Source organism: Bos grunniens, chromosome 18 (assembly GCF_055505025.1).
Source record: "Bos grunniens cultivar Pamir isolate PY7600 chromosome 18, Bosgru_T2T1.0, whole genome shotgun sequence".
NCBI lineage: Eukaryota > Metazoa > Chordata > Mammalia > Artiodactyla > Bovidae > Bos > Bos grunniens.
Window position 1 is genome coordinate 29562991 of NC_141182.1, and position 14562 is coordinate 29577552.

At 34.4% G+C, this 14562-nt stretch overlaps 1 protein-coding gene across 1 annotated transcript in view; it reads right to left on the reverse strand.

Moving 5' to 3' along the window:
* Nucleotides 1-14562, reverse strand: part of CDH8 (cadherin 8) — a 404121-nt gene that overhangs the window by 74783 nt on the left and 314776 nt on the right. Inside the window, exon 9 of the mRNA XM_086349550.1 lies at nt 2666-2787. Coding sequence (XP_086205676.1) covers nt 2666-2787 — 122 coding nt within the window. The remainder of the gene's footprint in view (nt 1-2665; nt 2788-14562) is intronic.

Here is a 14562-nt window from a genome sequence, read left to right on the forward strand (position 1 = left end):
CTTGTGTTCATATTGCAACTGGTTTTCATTCTGTGAGATGTTTTAGAAACCTCTTTACAGAGGGTCACCCAATGCAGAAGATTTGTTACAGACTGGGTTTTTTTGATGGCTTGTGCTTGATTATTGCTAATGATATCCAGCTACATCATCTCCTAGACAGCAGACCTTAAATCCGTATCTCCCAGGCAAACCAGACATTTCAAAGTCACCTGCACTTCTTTCTCTGAGGCTGTTATAAAGCAGACATTAATTGTTGAAAAATATAGAGATGACTGAGTTTAGTGCCAATTCAGTTTTTGACTTTTTTTTTTGCATGAGACTGTGATAATTGATATTCTAATTTCAAAATGAGTCATGTGGTAGGATGAAACATGATGGAAAGTGCATCCGTGCTGAACTTTTATAAGTAAACACTATTTAGTGTGGATAACAAATATGAATTCTTGAAAATGTTAAATATAAAAATGAGATATTTGAGCCATTAAAAGTGATCTGGGAATGATGTAATGAATCAAACATGAGTTCTGACTAGCACAAAGGATTCAAGGAATTCAGGAGCTATTTTAACTGTGTGTATCAACCAGTCAGCCATATGTCCAAAAAATTTTGCTGAACAGACAAATATCTGATATCTTCATGTAAATATGAAGTCAAATAAACATGCCTAAAGATTCATCTGAGGATAAGATAGTGCAGTGTACACACACAACAAACATTTTTTCACAGAGTGAGTCATTCATGTTGATTTGCAAAAATCATAAAACAAAGAATTGACTTTTGTTTTTTATTTTGATCTTGCATAGGAAAGGTGATGAAACAGTGTATTTTTTTTTCTGAGGATTAAAAACTGCTGATGAATCATTAAAACCTTGGAAACAGTCAAAATCCACAGGGTAAACCTCCATATTTCAGGAGGTCCTAAGGTATGCATGTCAATATCACAAGTGAAGCCAATGTGGAATTTTTGAAATATCAATGCCATTGACTCTCTGAACTTATGTGATGAGTTTTACATGAACAATGTAGTTTTATTTAAATTCTAAAGCATTTGACAGTTTCTGTATGATCAAAAATGTCTGACATAACTCTGTGATTGGCTATATCATCCAGCAACAATCTGGCCCACACAACCATACCCTTGAAAACTGACCTTGCGTGTATTTTGACCAAACTCTCTCCATCAACTCCATTCACCAACTTTAGCTAAATGATATTTACTGTCACGTATTTAAACTCCATCCTCAAAGGATCACAAATAAAAACACTCAAAGGATAAGACAAGTAGAGGGCAATTCAACATGATGAGATTAGGAAATGCTGAAACTAATGTTAGAGTAGTATTTTAAAAAAGAGGTCACCTTTGGCATATCACTGCTGAAGGTAAATATTTTGATTATAACATATATGATGCCTAGTATTTAAAATTGATTTTATTATTAAAATGTTAGCTTTTAACTTATGTGCACACACATATACTTGTGTCGTCTTTTAGTGAGTGGAAACAACGCTAATCCTTCAGACAGAGGAGAATAGTCTGGGGAAAATGTCCACTGTTTTATAGGGGAGCAGCCACTTGATCTTCTGTAATAAGTACATAAAACTATAGAGCCACAGTGCTATTCCCTTCTTAGGTGGAAAAAGTCTGACTCTTGTCAGGTAAACGCTTGGAAAATAGTAAGTTGCATTCCTAACACCCACATGAGGCACAAGAATAGTTGGATTAACAACTCCAATGTCATGCTGTCAGCTGCTGTTTATTTAAATTAAAATGTCACCATCCAGAAATAAATTAGGAAGTTGAAAAACGATAAATTTCTTAAACATACAGTACTTTGGCACCTTGTTAAAGTAAATCTATTACATTTGTGGTTTTTTTCAAACTTTACATAGACTATTTCCATTATGACATTCAGAGAATAGCAGGTTTGGTTTTTGTTGTTCTTTCTTAACTCTCTCCCTCTCTCCCACCCTCTACCTCCTTTCCTGCCTCCCTCTCCCCTTCATTCTCCCCTTTCCTCCTCCCCTCCTTCCCTCCTTTCCTTCCTTTCTTCCTTCCTCTCTGTCTCTCTCTGTGTCTCCATTGTCTTATCTAAGCTATATAAGAGAGGTTAAAAAAAAAAAGTTCCATCAATACACATCAATACACAATTATCAGATGCTTTACTTGCATGTCTAAAACATGTTGTTCGTCTTACGTCTATCTAAATATAGCTACACCTAACAGATTTAAAAATGCACTTCTTACAACTGGTCTTTCTAGGGTTCCTTATTATGTGTTATTCCTACCTTTGTTATGAAACGAACATGCCTTCCCCATGGGCTTTTTTTCCCTTCACGTCCTGTCATTTGAAGGTTTAACATTTTGGCCCCATTACTCTAAGACCTCCCCTGTGATCATCCCTATCCTGAGATATTTTAAGCTCTATTTTGGCTCCGGGTTCATGGCACCACGGGCCATTTCTTTTCAGGAGCCAATTTGGTCATAAGTCAGAAGAGAATAACATCTTGGAAAGAAAAATACTCTCTCTCTTTTCCCATGTGGATGATTCTTGCCTATGACTTTGCAGGTTGTAAATGATGCAAATGCACACTATAATGCAGGTTAATCAAATATGAGACAGTGGTATACAAACATATTCAGCATTAACAACATGGAGATATTTACTTGGCCGGGTTTTCCATTTTCACATAAAAATGCCTCATATTCGGATGCGAATTCAGGGGCGTTGTCATTGACATCCAGCACTTTAATAGCAACAGGTACTCGGGATATCTGACTGTGGTTCCCTATGGGAAGGAAAAAATAACATCAGCATTGAGGATACTGCATTTTAACGTGCAACTCAACTTTCTGCTCGAAAGCCTGTGTGTCTGTTTCAACTTCCCTTAATTAGGGTGTTTTCAACATGGTGATTATGGAATCTGACCATTCGGCAAGGAAAAAGAGCAAGTGCTTGGCTGCTTTAAAAAAAGTATAAATTACTATTCTAAACACCATTTGCTGGAGCTTAGCTTGATAGACGGTCTCTGAACAAATTGCAAGAGGCTTCCTAGATGAAGAAAGCTTTATTTTATTGATAAAGCCCATTGTATGAAAGGAAAAATAATTCTAATATTTATCTCTTTGTTTATCTTGGGTAGAACACAGCCCATTTTTGCACTATTACATGTTTGACTGACTATATATTAAAGATAAACATCAAAACCCCAAAAAAGGCTAGAACCACATTAACTGTTGAGAAGGTATCTTTAATAATGATAAAGGGGATAATCTTAAAGATAGGGACTCATATCTTATATGAATTTTATTTTGTACTAAAAATTGACCTTGGGATCTTTTTGGATTAGATAAGCCAAGTTATTTTAATATTGTCATTTTCATAAAGATTTTCATCAGTGTAAACAGATAATAATCTTTTAATCTTTCCATGTCAATTCCAGTAGCATGGAACTTAATGCATAATCCTTAATCTTGAAGTCCTTAAATTTAAAAAGTTATATGCAGACACACACACACAAACATGCATGCACAGAAATAAGGTTCATTAATACATTGCTAACCTGGCCAAATGATAATTTTTTATTTGTAATAAATCCAATACTGTTTGACTCTGATTGTACCATGTAATAATCTTTTGATCATGTGTAAATTACACAGAATGTATTGAAAAATGGAGAAGTATTTGTGTTTCTGTGGCACTGAATATTTATAAGCAAATCAAAAGATAGATCTTTAGCTTTTGAATATGAAGAAATAGACTTGTATTTGATATATCAAACTCTTCTTTCTGACAGCTGATTAAATTTTGACCTCTGAAACCTTCAAATATTCATTTTTTCCATTAAATATAAAAGTATTTTAAAGCACATGCCAAATAATCAGAGCCATGTTACAAATTTATAGTTGGTTGACCCCACTGGCAATGCTACGAGATTTGAATTGGGTTAACTACCACGGCTATTCACCAATATGCTAATTTGATTAACTATGGATGGATGAACATCATCCTTTGGAATTCCAACCACTAAGTAATGAAACATAATCTCACTTTCCCAAAATCATACCAGTAGCCTCAAATGTCTCACCTCTACTACTCCTTTTTCTTTTACTCTATTATGTCTGATGAATTAACTCATTCCCATTCAGAGGGGATGCATACAGCTCCCCACATCAATGTAAGGGAAAGTTTTTGTAGCATGTGACCCTAAAACAAGAAACTTACACTGTACCTTTTATCTACTTGAATCAGGTAGATGAATGAGTTATAAGGTATTTGAAATAAGGTCTGATTATATCCTTAAAGATGTACATCTCTTTTCTAGTCTGACCATGAGCTCAAGAGCAGTTGCTGAAGTATAAAGAGGAATCTAGTGTTTGTAGAAAACAAATAAAGTTTGGTCCCCCATCTCTGTCTTCCACTACCAATGGGATTCTGAAAATGGTATTTAACCTCATTTTATTCCTGAGGAAACTGAACTCAATACCTTGACACTGCCGTTACAGAACTGTTACGTACATTATATGAGAAACAGTTCGAAGTGCTCAGATCATGGTGGGCACATAGGAGTATCTTATAGCCTTTATGTTTTATCAGTGGAAGTGTCAACACTGTCCACATTCAGTGTGCACTATGTCCAGTGCAAGGTATTTCTTAGAGTCGTTTCATTCAGTCCTCACTAAGGAGCTGTGAAATAGGTAATGTGATGTGGAGATGGACGCTTAAATGGCTACATGTCTTTACCAGTACATATCAATTTAAAATTAACTCCAAGACTCCAAAATGTAGTTTTGACCTTCCAAACATGAGTCATGCACACAATATTATATTGATGAAGTTTAAAACAAAATATATTTTGTTCCTTTGTAAGGTAACTAATCACTGTCATTTCTTCAAGAATACATATAGACTTGCTGTATTTATTTCAAGTTTGACTAAAGTTTGAGTACAAATATAAAAATCAAGCCGGCTAAATCTAATAGGTTGTGCCATCACTGATACTCTCAGAACTGCACTTATAATCAGCCAGCCTCTCTGCGAAACTAAACAATTTAAATTCTGTATTTTTCCTTTTACTTCTGTTTCACCCTAGCAAAGCCTCTTTCCTTGATTAATTTTATTTTGTAATTCTCTGTATTTCAACCTTGAGAACTATTGCTTATTTATTTATATACCAATCATTTCTTCCTTGCCACATTTTTAGACCAACTTTTGTATATATAAATGATTAGAGGAGACTTCTATTATGCTTTAGTCTCATTAACCATTCAGTTCATAAACAAATGACGATCAACACAGACTTGAACAGTGAGTAAATAGGTGCATTGTCTTATAAGACTATATAAGTACAAGAAAAAGCTATCATACTCTTTAAACATGATTTTGCTCCTAGAGAAGTGAAGAAAATGCTGATCTTATCAAGTTAGATTCACTGAAAATTGTTAATGGGGCAAAGTCTACTAAACGTGATATTTTTGTCTTCCCTCTTATACCTTGTATACACACACACACACTTCAAAGGCAAACATGAATATAAAGATTTTACTCTCACTATTTTGGCAGAAGGATAATTATGCCAAGGCGCATATTCTTCTCTTCTCTTAATATCACATTTGTAATGAATGTAGTTATCTCGTAGATCTAAATGGCCAGCAGGTGGTAAAACTCAAGCATAGAGGATAGGGAATCTCCATAAGCTTCTTTTTGGGATAACTCTCAACATTAAAGTGCTATATGGTTTCCTCTTATTGTAAGATCTGGAACAAGGTAGGTGTTTTACTATCCAGGGGCCCAGATCCCTAGAACAATACCATCTAATTTTGTTGTTGTTGTTATTAAAAGTAATACAGGTTTGGGAGCTATCACTTAATACTGTTCTAAGATCACGAGCATATGGTCATTGGTGAGTCATTGAAATATTTTTAGATGAGATTACAATTTTAAAAGTTAGCAGTAAGCTTTCTGACAAGAGAAGTTATGGTTTAATTTGTTTTCTTAAATGTATGAATGTGCCAGACACTTTGAATATTTCTAGAAACTGCTAAAACAAAGAGGAAAACAAAGAAATATGCGTGCATGCTCAGTCCCTTCACTCGTGTCCAACTCTTTGTGACCCCATGGACTGCACCCCACTAGGCTCCTCTGTCCATGGGATTTCCCAGGCAAGAATACTGGAGTGGGTTACCATGCCCTCCTCCAGGGGATCTTCCTGACTCAGGGATCAAACACACGTTTCCTGCAGCCCCTACATTGCAGGCAGATTTTTTACCACTGAACTGTCTGGGAAGCCCCAATAAAATATAACAATAAACTAGTGCTATATATCCCTCAAATATCCCCAAATGTGTTATCATTATCTATATTAGATGAATATGCATGATTGAAATTATTTCATCTTATCATAATTTTCGACACAAGTGTCATATTTACATGCCGAAGATTCACTTTTATCTAAATTAATGAAATGATGGGAGTTCAAATTTTAAAGATATTATAGAGCAATAAAATTAATTAGATATGCTTCTGAGGAAATTATTCATGTCCTTTGTGACTGGCCCCCAAATGTTTGCCTTTCATCTGATACACAAACATTAAATATAAAGATATTATAATTAGAAACTTGATTAGCATTCATTAAAGATTAATTTTCTAAACACAGGAGATGTGACAAAGTGGTCTGGAAGGAAAAGCCCATTTCAATTGGCCACAAAAGTCAACTCTTTTCACAAATGATGGAAAAAGGCTGAAATGGCACCTGGTATAAACAATTCCTTGACTTCTACCATGTGAATCTTAGTGACTTTCTGTCACCTCTCTGTCACATAGCCTCATGAATTGCCCATTAATTTTGCCCTTTTATAATCAAAGGTAATGGAATACTGCCAAGTCTACGTTACTTGGGAATTTGCTTCTAACTAGTTTCCACAAGCTGCTGTTTTTGCAGGCCTTGACTGAAATAAACAACCTCTCCTTTTCAGGCTATAAGAGAGAAAAAATAATTTGACAAATTTAGATATACTGGTGGGCACAATAAATAATTCTTGAGCCTTCCACGAGTAGAAGGGTGGAAGGCTTGAGCAGTAAATTACAGTCAACAGGGGGAATGCAAAATAAGAGAATTTATAATTGAATAGGGATGAGAGGATGGTGGAAGTTTATAAAATAGGATGATTTGAATTGAATATATGATACAAAACATAGCATCTTAGGAAATTTAAAATAAAACTAATGGAAATTTCCAAAAAGATTTTGGAAAATAATTTCAATAGTGAATTTAGGCTCTCTGGTGACTAAGGAAAAAAAGTTTTTGATGCATATTTTACCCATAAATAGTGTGATTATTTCTAAATCATTAGTCATGGTTCATTAATCCATATATTATTAAACAGCATAGAAACGAGGTGAAATATAATTAACCAGTGGACACCAGCAGGATAGAAAAGCTGTTGGGGATTTTTTTTTAATTTTTATTGGACAAATATATCACTTGTATGTGGAATCTAATTACAAATGGTATAGATGAACTTATTTACAAAACAGAAATAGACTCACAGATGTAGAAAACAATCTTATGGTCATCAAGGGGGTAAAAGGGGAAAGGAATAAATTGGGAGATTGGGTCTGACATATACATAATGCTTTATATAAAATAGATAACTAATAAGGACCTAATAAGCCCAGGAAACTCTACTCAATATTCTGTTGGGGATATTTTTGATAGGTTTTTCTCTTTACAGTATTATTTTTATGCATTACCCTTTCACTACCATAGCAACTGTATTAATGCATCAGTTAAAACACAATCTATTATTTCCCTCAAATAAATACCAAGAAATTTCAGCATCAAGAGAACCAGTTGATCACCAGAATTTTTACAATTTTTGATTATGTTATTGTGAAAATTCCAGCAAACCAGGCTGTAAAGAGGAGTCATTCTGTTTTATTCCTTAAAATCACCTTCATATTTAGAACAGTTTCCAACTAAATGAGAACTTTAATCAGATGGTGGCTTTGGTATCAAATAAATAAAGCTTGTAAGGTATAGGTTTTGAACCAAGTATGAACCAAGTAGTAACTCTCAGAAGAAAGGTGGGGAAGTGCTTTCTCTCACTGTGAATTTTGTGGAGTTAGACATATTTGAAAATGCCTTAAACTCTCCAGAGAAAACAGCTCTTAAATGGTGACTTTAGTTCAAGTCCTCACTGACCCCTGTCTGTGCTCCCTACTGACTGTGAAAACGCATGCTGTTTGGTCCCAGCATTTTCAAATGTTCTCTAAAACGGGAGAAAATGTGTAAGTCTCTTATTTATTACATTCATCTTAAGTGAACCTCCATGTACTGGAGTCCTTGGCAAGCCCTCGCTCCACCTTCTCCTACACTCTATAATGAACCTTCAGTGTCCTTATTTCGGCTCACAAGAGTTGAAGTCCTAAAGAGTACGGTAGGCACATTTATGGTGGTGAAGTTCTATGGAAAAATTTTTAGAGCCATTAAAGTAAGGACTGATGTTATGAACCTCTCAGATACTATGAGTCTATGAAATGTAAAACTTTAACAGTCACATTCTATATAAAGGCAACCTTAATGGCAGTTTATAAATGAAAAATTAGTACTAATGGGAACAGAACTGTTACATTTTCCATTTTTATATTAATATGTTATATAATACTATGCTGCTGTGCGCTTAGTCACTCAGTCATGTCTGACTCTGTGACCCCAAGGACCCTCTGTCCATGGGGATTCTCCAGGCAAGAATACTAGAGTGGGTTTCCATGCCCTCCTCCAGGGGTTATATAATACTGCCTACTTTTAATAGTCTTATTATCATTAACATTTTACTTCAACGTAAAATTTATAAATATGCATTATTTGCCAAACTTTTTCCCAAGATCTTTTTTTTAAATTATTTATTTTTAATTGAAGGATAATTTCTTTACAATATTGTGTTGGTTTCTGACAAACATCAACATGAATCAACCATAGGTATACATATGTCCCCTCCTTCTTGAACCTCCCTCCCACTTCCTTCCACATTCCACCCCTCTAGGTTGTTAGAGAGCCTTGGTTTGAGTTCCCTGAGTCACACAACAAATTTCCATTGGCTCTCTAATTTACATATGGTTATGCAAAATAACCTGGGTTACTGTGTTACTCTCTGTGTTACTCTCTCCTTACAACCCACCCTCTCCTTCCCCTCTGCCCAACCTCCATGTCCATAAGTCTGTTCTCTATATCTGTGTTTCCACTGCTGCCCTATAAATAGGTTCATCCATACCATCTTTCTAGATTCCATTTATATGTGTTAATATATGATATTTTTTTCTCTTGTAATAGGTTCTAGGTTCATCCACCTCATTAGAACTGACTCAAATGTGTTCCTTTTTATGGCTGAGTAATATTCCATTGTGTATATGTACAACAGCTGCTTTATCCATTCAGCTGTCGATGGACATCTAGGTTGCTTCCACGCCTTAGCTATTGCAAACAGTTCTGCAGTGAACATTGGGTTACATGTGTCTTTTTCAATTTTGGTTTCCTCAGGGTATATGCCTCAGAGTGGGATTGCTGGGCCATATGGTAGTTTTATTCCTAGTATTTTAAGGAATCCCCATACTATCTTCCATAGCAGCTTCATCAATTTACATTATCACCAACAGTGCAAGAGGGTTCCCTTTTCTCCACACCCTCTCCAGCATGTATTGTTTGTAGATTTCTTTATGATGGCCATTCTGACTGGTATCAGGTGATATCTCATTGTAGTTTTGATTTGTATTTCTCTAATAATGAAAGATGTTGAGCATTTTTTCACATTTATTAGCCGTGTGTATGTCTTCTTTGGAGCAATGTCTGCTTTGGTCTTTTGCCCACTTTTTTATTGTGTTGTTTGTTTTTCTGGCATTGAGCTGCTTGTATATTTTTGAGATGAATCCTCTGTCAGGTTCACTTTCATGTTTCATTTGATATTATTTTCTCCCATTCTGATGGTTGTCTTTCACCTTATTCATAGTTTCCTTTGCTATGCAAAAACGTATGCTTAATTAGGTCCCACTGGTTAATTTTTGTTTTTACTTCTATTACTCTAGGAGATGGGTCATAGAGGATCTTGTCATGATTTATGTCATAGAGTGTTCTGCCTATGTTTTCTTCTATGAGCTTTATGGTTTCTGGGCTTATATTTAGCTCTTTAATGCATTTTGAGTTTTATTTTTGTGTAGGGTGTTAGGAAGTGTTCTAATTTCATTCTTTTGCACAGAGCTGTCCAGTTTTCCCAGCAACACATTAAATAGACTATCTTTGCCATTGTATATTTTTGCCTCCTTTCAAAGACAAGGTACCCATCTGTGTGTGGGTTTATCTCTGGGCTTTCTGTCTTGTTCCATTGGTCTATATTTCTGTTCTGTGCCAGTACCATACCGACCAGACCTTTTTTTTTTTCTTTTTTTGATAATAAGTCTCCTTCTAGAATTCTAAGTTAGATTTACATAAACCAGTGATTCATCTTTTATGATTTCTGGGTATTTTTAAAGATTAAGATAACACTGGCTTATAACATTATATAAACTTCATGTGTACAACATGAGTTCAACTTCAATGTACACTAATGTGCTTCCCAAGATACTTTTAACGCTTTATGTCTGCTTATCAGTTTGTTTCTTTTTGTTGTCTATATTATTTTGTGTTGTGTGTGCATATGCACACGCATTTTATATGTTTGTTTTATGTACACCTCTCTTTTTTACTGTGTACTACTCTTGCTGAATTTGTAGCTGGAAAATATCGACTCCCTCCTTTCACAGCCCTAAGTACATGTTTAAATCCTTCTTATACATCTCATCTTTTTTCATACTATAAGAGGAGAGGAATCAAAGTTTTGTAATGAGTTTATTATTCCTTACATCTCCTTTAGTAATCTAAGTCTTTGCAAAGTCTCTAATTCTACTCTGGCAACAAAAATTGCATTATGATTCCATTACTAAATCTTCAGTGTTTTTTTTCTTCCCTTATTATTTCAAATAGGATTGGTTCAAAATTATTGGAACTGAATTTCTTGGGATTATTCTCACAATGCAATTCAATTTAAATCCTTTATATATTAGAACCTTAATAATGGAGACTCACACTTTCAGAGGAATATAGATTTATCTAATATTCAGTTTAAATGCTCATTCAACAGCAGCTTACAGTAACAATTGTACATGCACACATAAACACACACGTTTTATCAGAGAAGAAAACCACTATTGTAAACTACCCAGCATGTGTTGCATGATCTGTTATGTACTATCTCTTTGAGGTTTGTTGGGTTACCATGAAGACATTATTTTCTTAAGTGGGAATTTGCCTTCAGGGTATCTAAGACTTAAATTTATATAACTCACATATCAGAGCAAGTAGTAAAGAAATGTCCATTTGTGAACATCCAGTGTGCCTAGAAATCATGTGGACTTTAGTCACCTTGCCCATATTAGTCAAAGCCAGGAAGTGGTAAAGCTGAAATATTAGTCCAGAGCAGTGTCATCAATAAGTAAAAAAGACACACACAGAAACAAACAAAAGCAATTCCTCACAGGCTCTCTTTTAGCATAGCACTTGTAAAAGACAATCTTACAATACCATACATTTAAGATGGACTGTTTCCCAAACAATACACTATCCTAATAAACTAATAATATCAAAAAAAGATGTGATGATTCCATTAACATGACATTTTTGTTAGTCAATTTATCTTTAGAAATATATGTATTAATTATTTGGGTAATTTCCTTACATTTTTAGTGTGAGATCAACTTTTGTATTTGAAGTAAGCCATGAAAACAATAAACTGTATAAATCTCAAGATTTTATTCCAGTGTATTTTTGTAAGATGAACATACCCCATGTACCCATCACTCAGATCAAGATATCCAGCATAACTAGCATCCCAAAAGGTTCCATGTACCCCTTCTAGGTCATTATGCCCTTCAAGGTAACCTCTGCTCTGTTTCTTTTTAAAATGCATTGTTATTATTATTATTTTGGCTGCCCTGGGTCTATGTCACTGTGTGCAGGCTTTCTCTAGTTGCAGGAGAGTTAGCTCTACTCTCCAGTCACAGTGCATGGACTTATTGTGTTGGCCTCTCTTGCTGTGGAGCATTGGCTCTGAGCATGCAAGAGCCAATGTGGTTGCATCTCATGTAGTTGCAGCTCGTGGCCTCGAGTGTGTGGGCTTAGTAGTTGTGGGGCGCGTAGGATCTTCCCAGACCAGGAACTGAACCCATGTCCCCTGCACTGGCAGTCAGATTCTTAACCAATGGACCAACAGAGAAGTCCTACTCTGTTTCTGAACATTATACTAGTTTGCCTTCTTCAGAACATTATAAAGTACACACTTTTGTATCTGACTTCTTTAGCTCAATACACTATTTGCAAATTCATTCATGAGATTGTAGGCAGTTGTAGTTCACTCTTTCATTCTTTGGAAAAGAATTTCATTGTATACATATACCACAGTTTATTCATTTATCCTCTTACTGGTGGATATTTGGTGTGTTTTAGTTTCATGCTCTTCTGAAATGTGCTGCTATAAATATTTTATGTATTTCTGTTGATGCACAAATACATGGATTCCAGTATGTAACATACTAAAGAATAGAGTGGAATATTATAGAACATGGTCCCTTTCAAGTTTAGCATAAGCTTCCAAATATTTTTCTAATGTGGGTGTGCCAATTTACACTCCGACTAGCAATACATAGAAGTTCAAGCTGCTGCATGTCTTTAGGACACTTGGAAAAGTCAATTATTTATTATATTTTTAATTTTAACCATTGCAGAGACGTATAGTTATATTTTAGTTTCCTCATATTTTAATATTAATATCTTGATGATTTGATGTTAAAGACATATTATGCTTACTGGCCACTTGGATATATTCTTTTGTGAAAGATCTGTTCCATTTTTTGTCATGTTTTAACTGGGTTGTCTTTGTTTTTCTAATAGATAGCCATACTATATATTAAGGATATGTGTCCTTTGCTGGATATGAGTATCACAATAGCCTTGCCTAGTCTCTGGGTTAATTTTTCACTCTTAATAGTAACTTTTGATGAGCATAAATTCTTAATTAATAAAGTTGAATTCATCAGTCTTCGTTCCTATTAACTTTAATACTTTTTGCAATATATTCATTAATTATGCAAGTAATTAATGCAAATTATGCAAATAACCAAGAATTTGAAAGTTATTATTTTTTAGAAGATACAACTTTTCTCACATTTATATCTCTGATCTCTCTGAAGATTACTAAAATTGGTGGTCTGAGTTAAAGGCCAAGGTTCAATTTTATCCACTCATGTATATCCAGTTCACAATCAACTTCATTGTATGTTCATCTGTCATATCTTTATCATAAATCGGTTGAGTATTTTTGTACAGACTTGTTCCTGGAATTCTCTTTTCTCTTTGTATCTTTTTCTATCTTTATGCTCATACAATCCTCTTTTATTAACTCTTTATAATACATCTTATATAGTTGTTATGAATATAATAAGCTCAACAATTTTTCTTTTAAAATATTTTCTTCATTGTTTTTCCCTTTACTTTTTATTTTACAAATTTTAGTGTTATTTGCCAAACTGTGGGCATGCACACACACATATACACACATACACAGCTGCTGGAATATTGATTGATATTGCAAAGAGTCTACCAATAAATTTAAAGAGGATTGACATCTTTTACATTTGAATCTCCAAATCATGAAGTATGTTATATTTCATTTATTTAGATCAGTTTCCCAGGTGGCTTAGTGGTAAAGAACCTGCTTGCAAATGCAGAAGATGTAAGAGACACGGGTTTTATCCCTATGTCAGGAAGATCCCCTGTAGGAGAGCATGGCAACCCACTCCAGTATTCTTGCCTGGAGAATCCCCATGGACAGAGGAGTCTGGATGGCTACAGTCCATGGAGTCTTAAAGAGTTGGACATTACCGAAGCGACCGAACATAATTTCTCTCCGTAATGTTCTGTAGTTTTCTGTTTAGAAGTCATATACTTCATTCATTAGGTTTTTTTCATTATTTAGTTGAAGTCTTTTTACTATTATAAGTAGTATCTTTATTTTCTGACTGGTGGTGTTGTTATTTTAAATCATATTTTTATTTTCAAACTCTAACAAGTATGCAAATTTTGCTTATTATTTGTAACAGTTTAATTTTGATTTTTTCATTTTTATGTACTCAATCATGTTGTCTCTGAATAGTGACAACTTTATTTATTCCTTTCCAACATTTATATTTTAATTTCTCATTTCCAATCTCAGGAAGAAAGCTTTCCATATATTGCCCATTAGGTCTGGTATATGCTGTTTGTTTTCTGTAGCTATCCTTTATCAGATTAAGTTCTCTTCTATTTCTAGTGTGCAAAGAGCTTTTTCATGAACAAGAGATGAATATATAACATTTTCTACATCTGTTGAGAATGATCATATGTTTTCTCTTCTCTTCCCTCAGTACTTTAATTCACATTAATAGATTTTCAAAAGTTATCATCTGTCCTTATATTCCTGTGTAATATTATATTTAG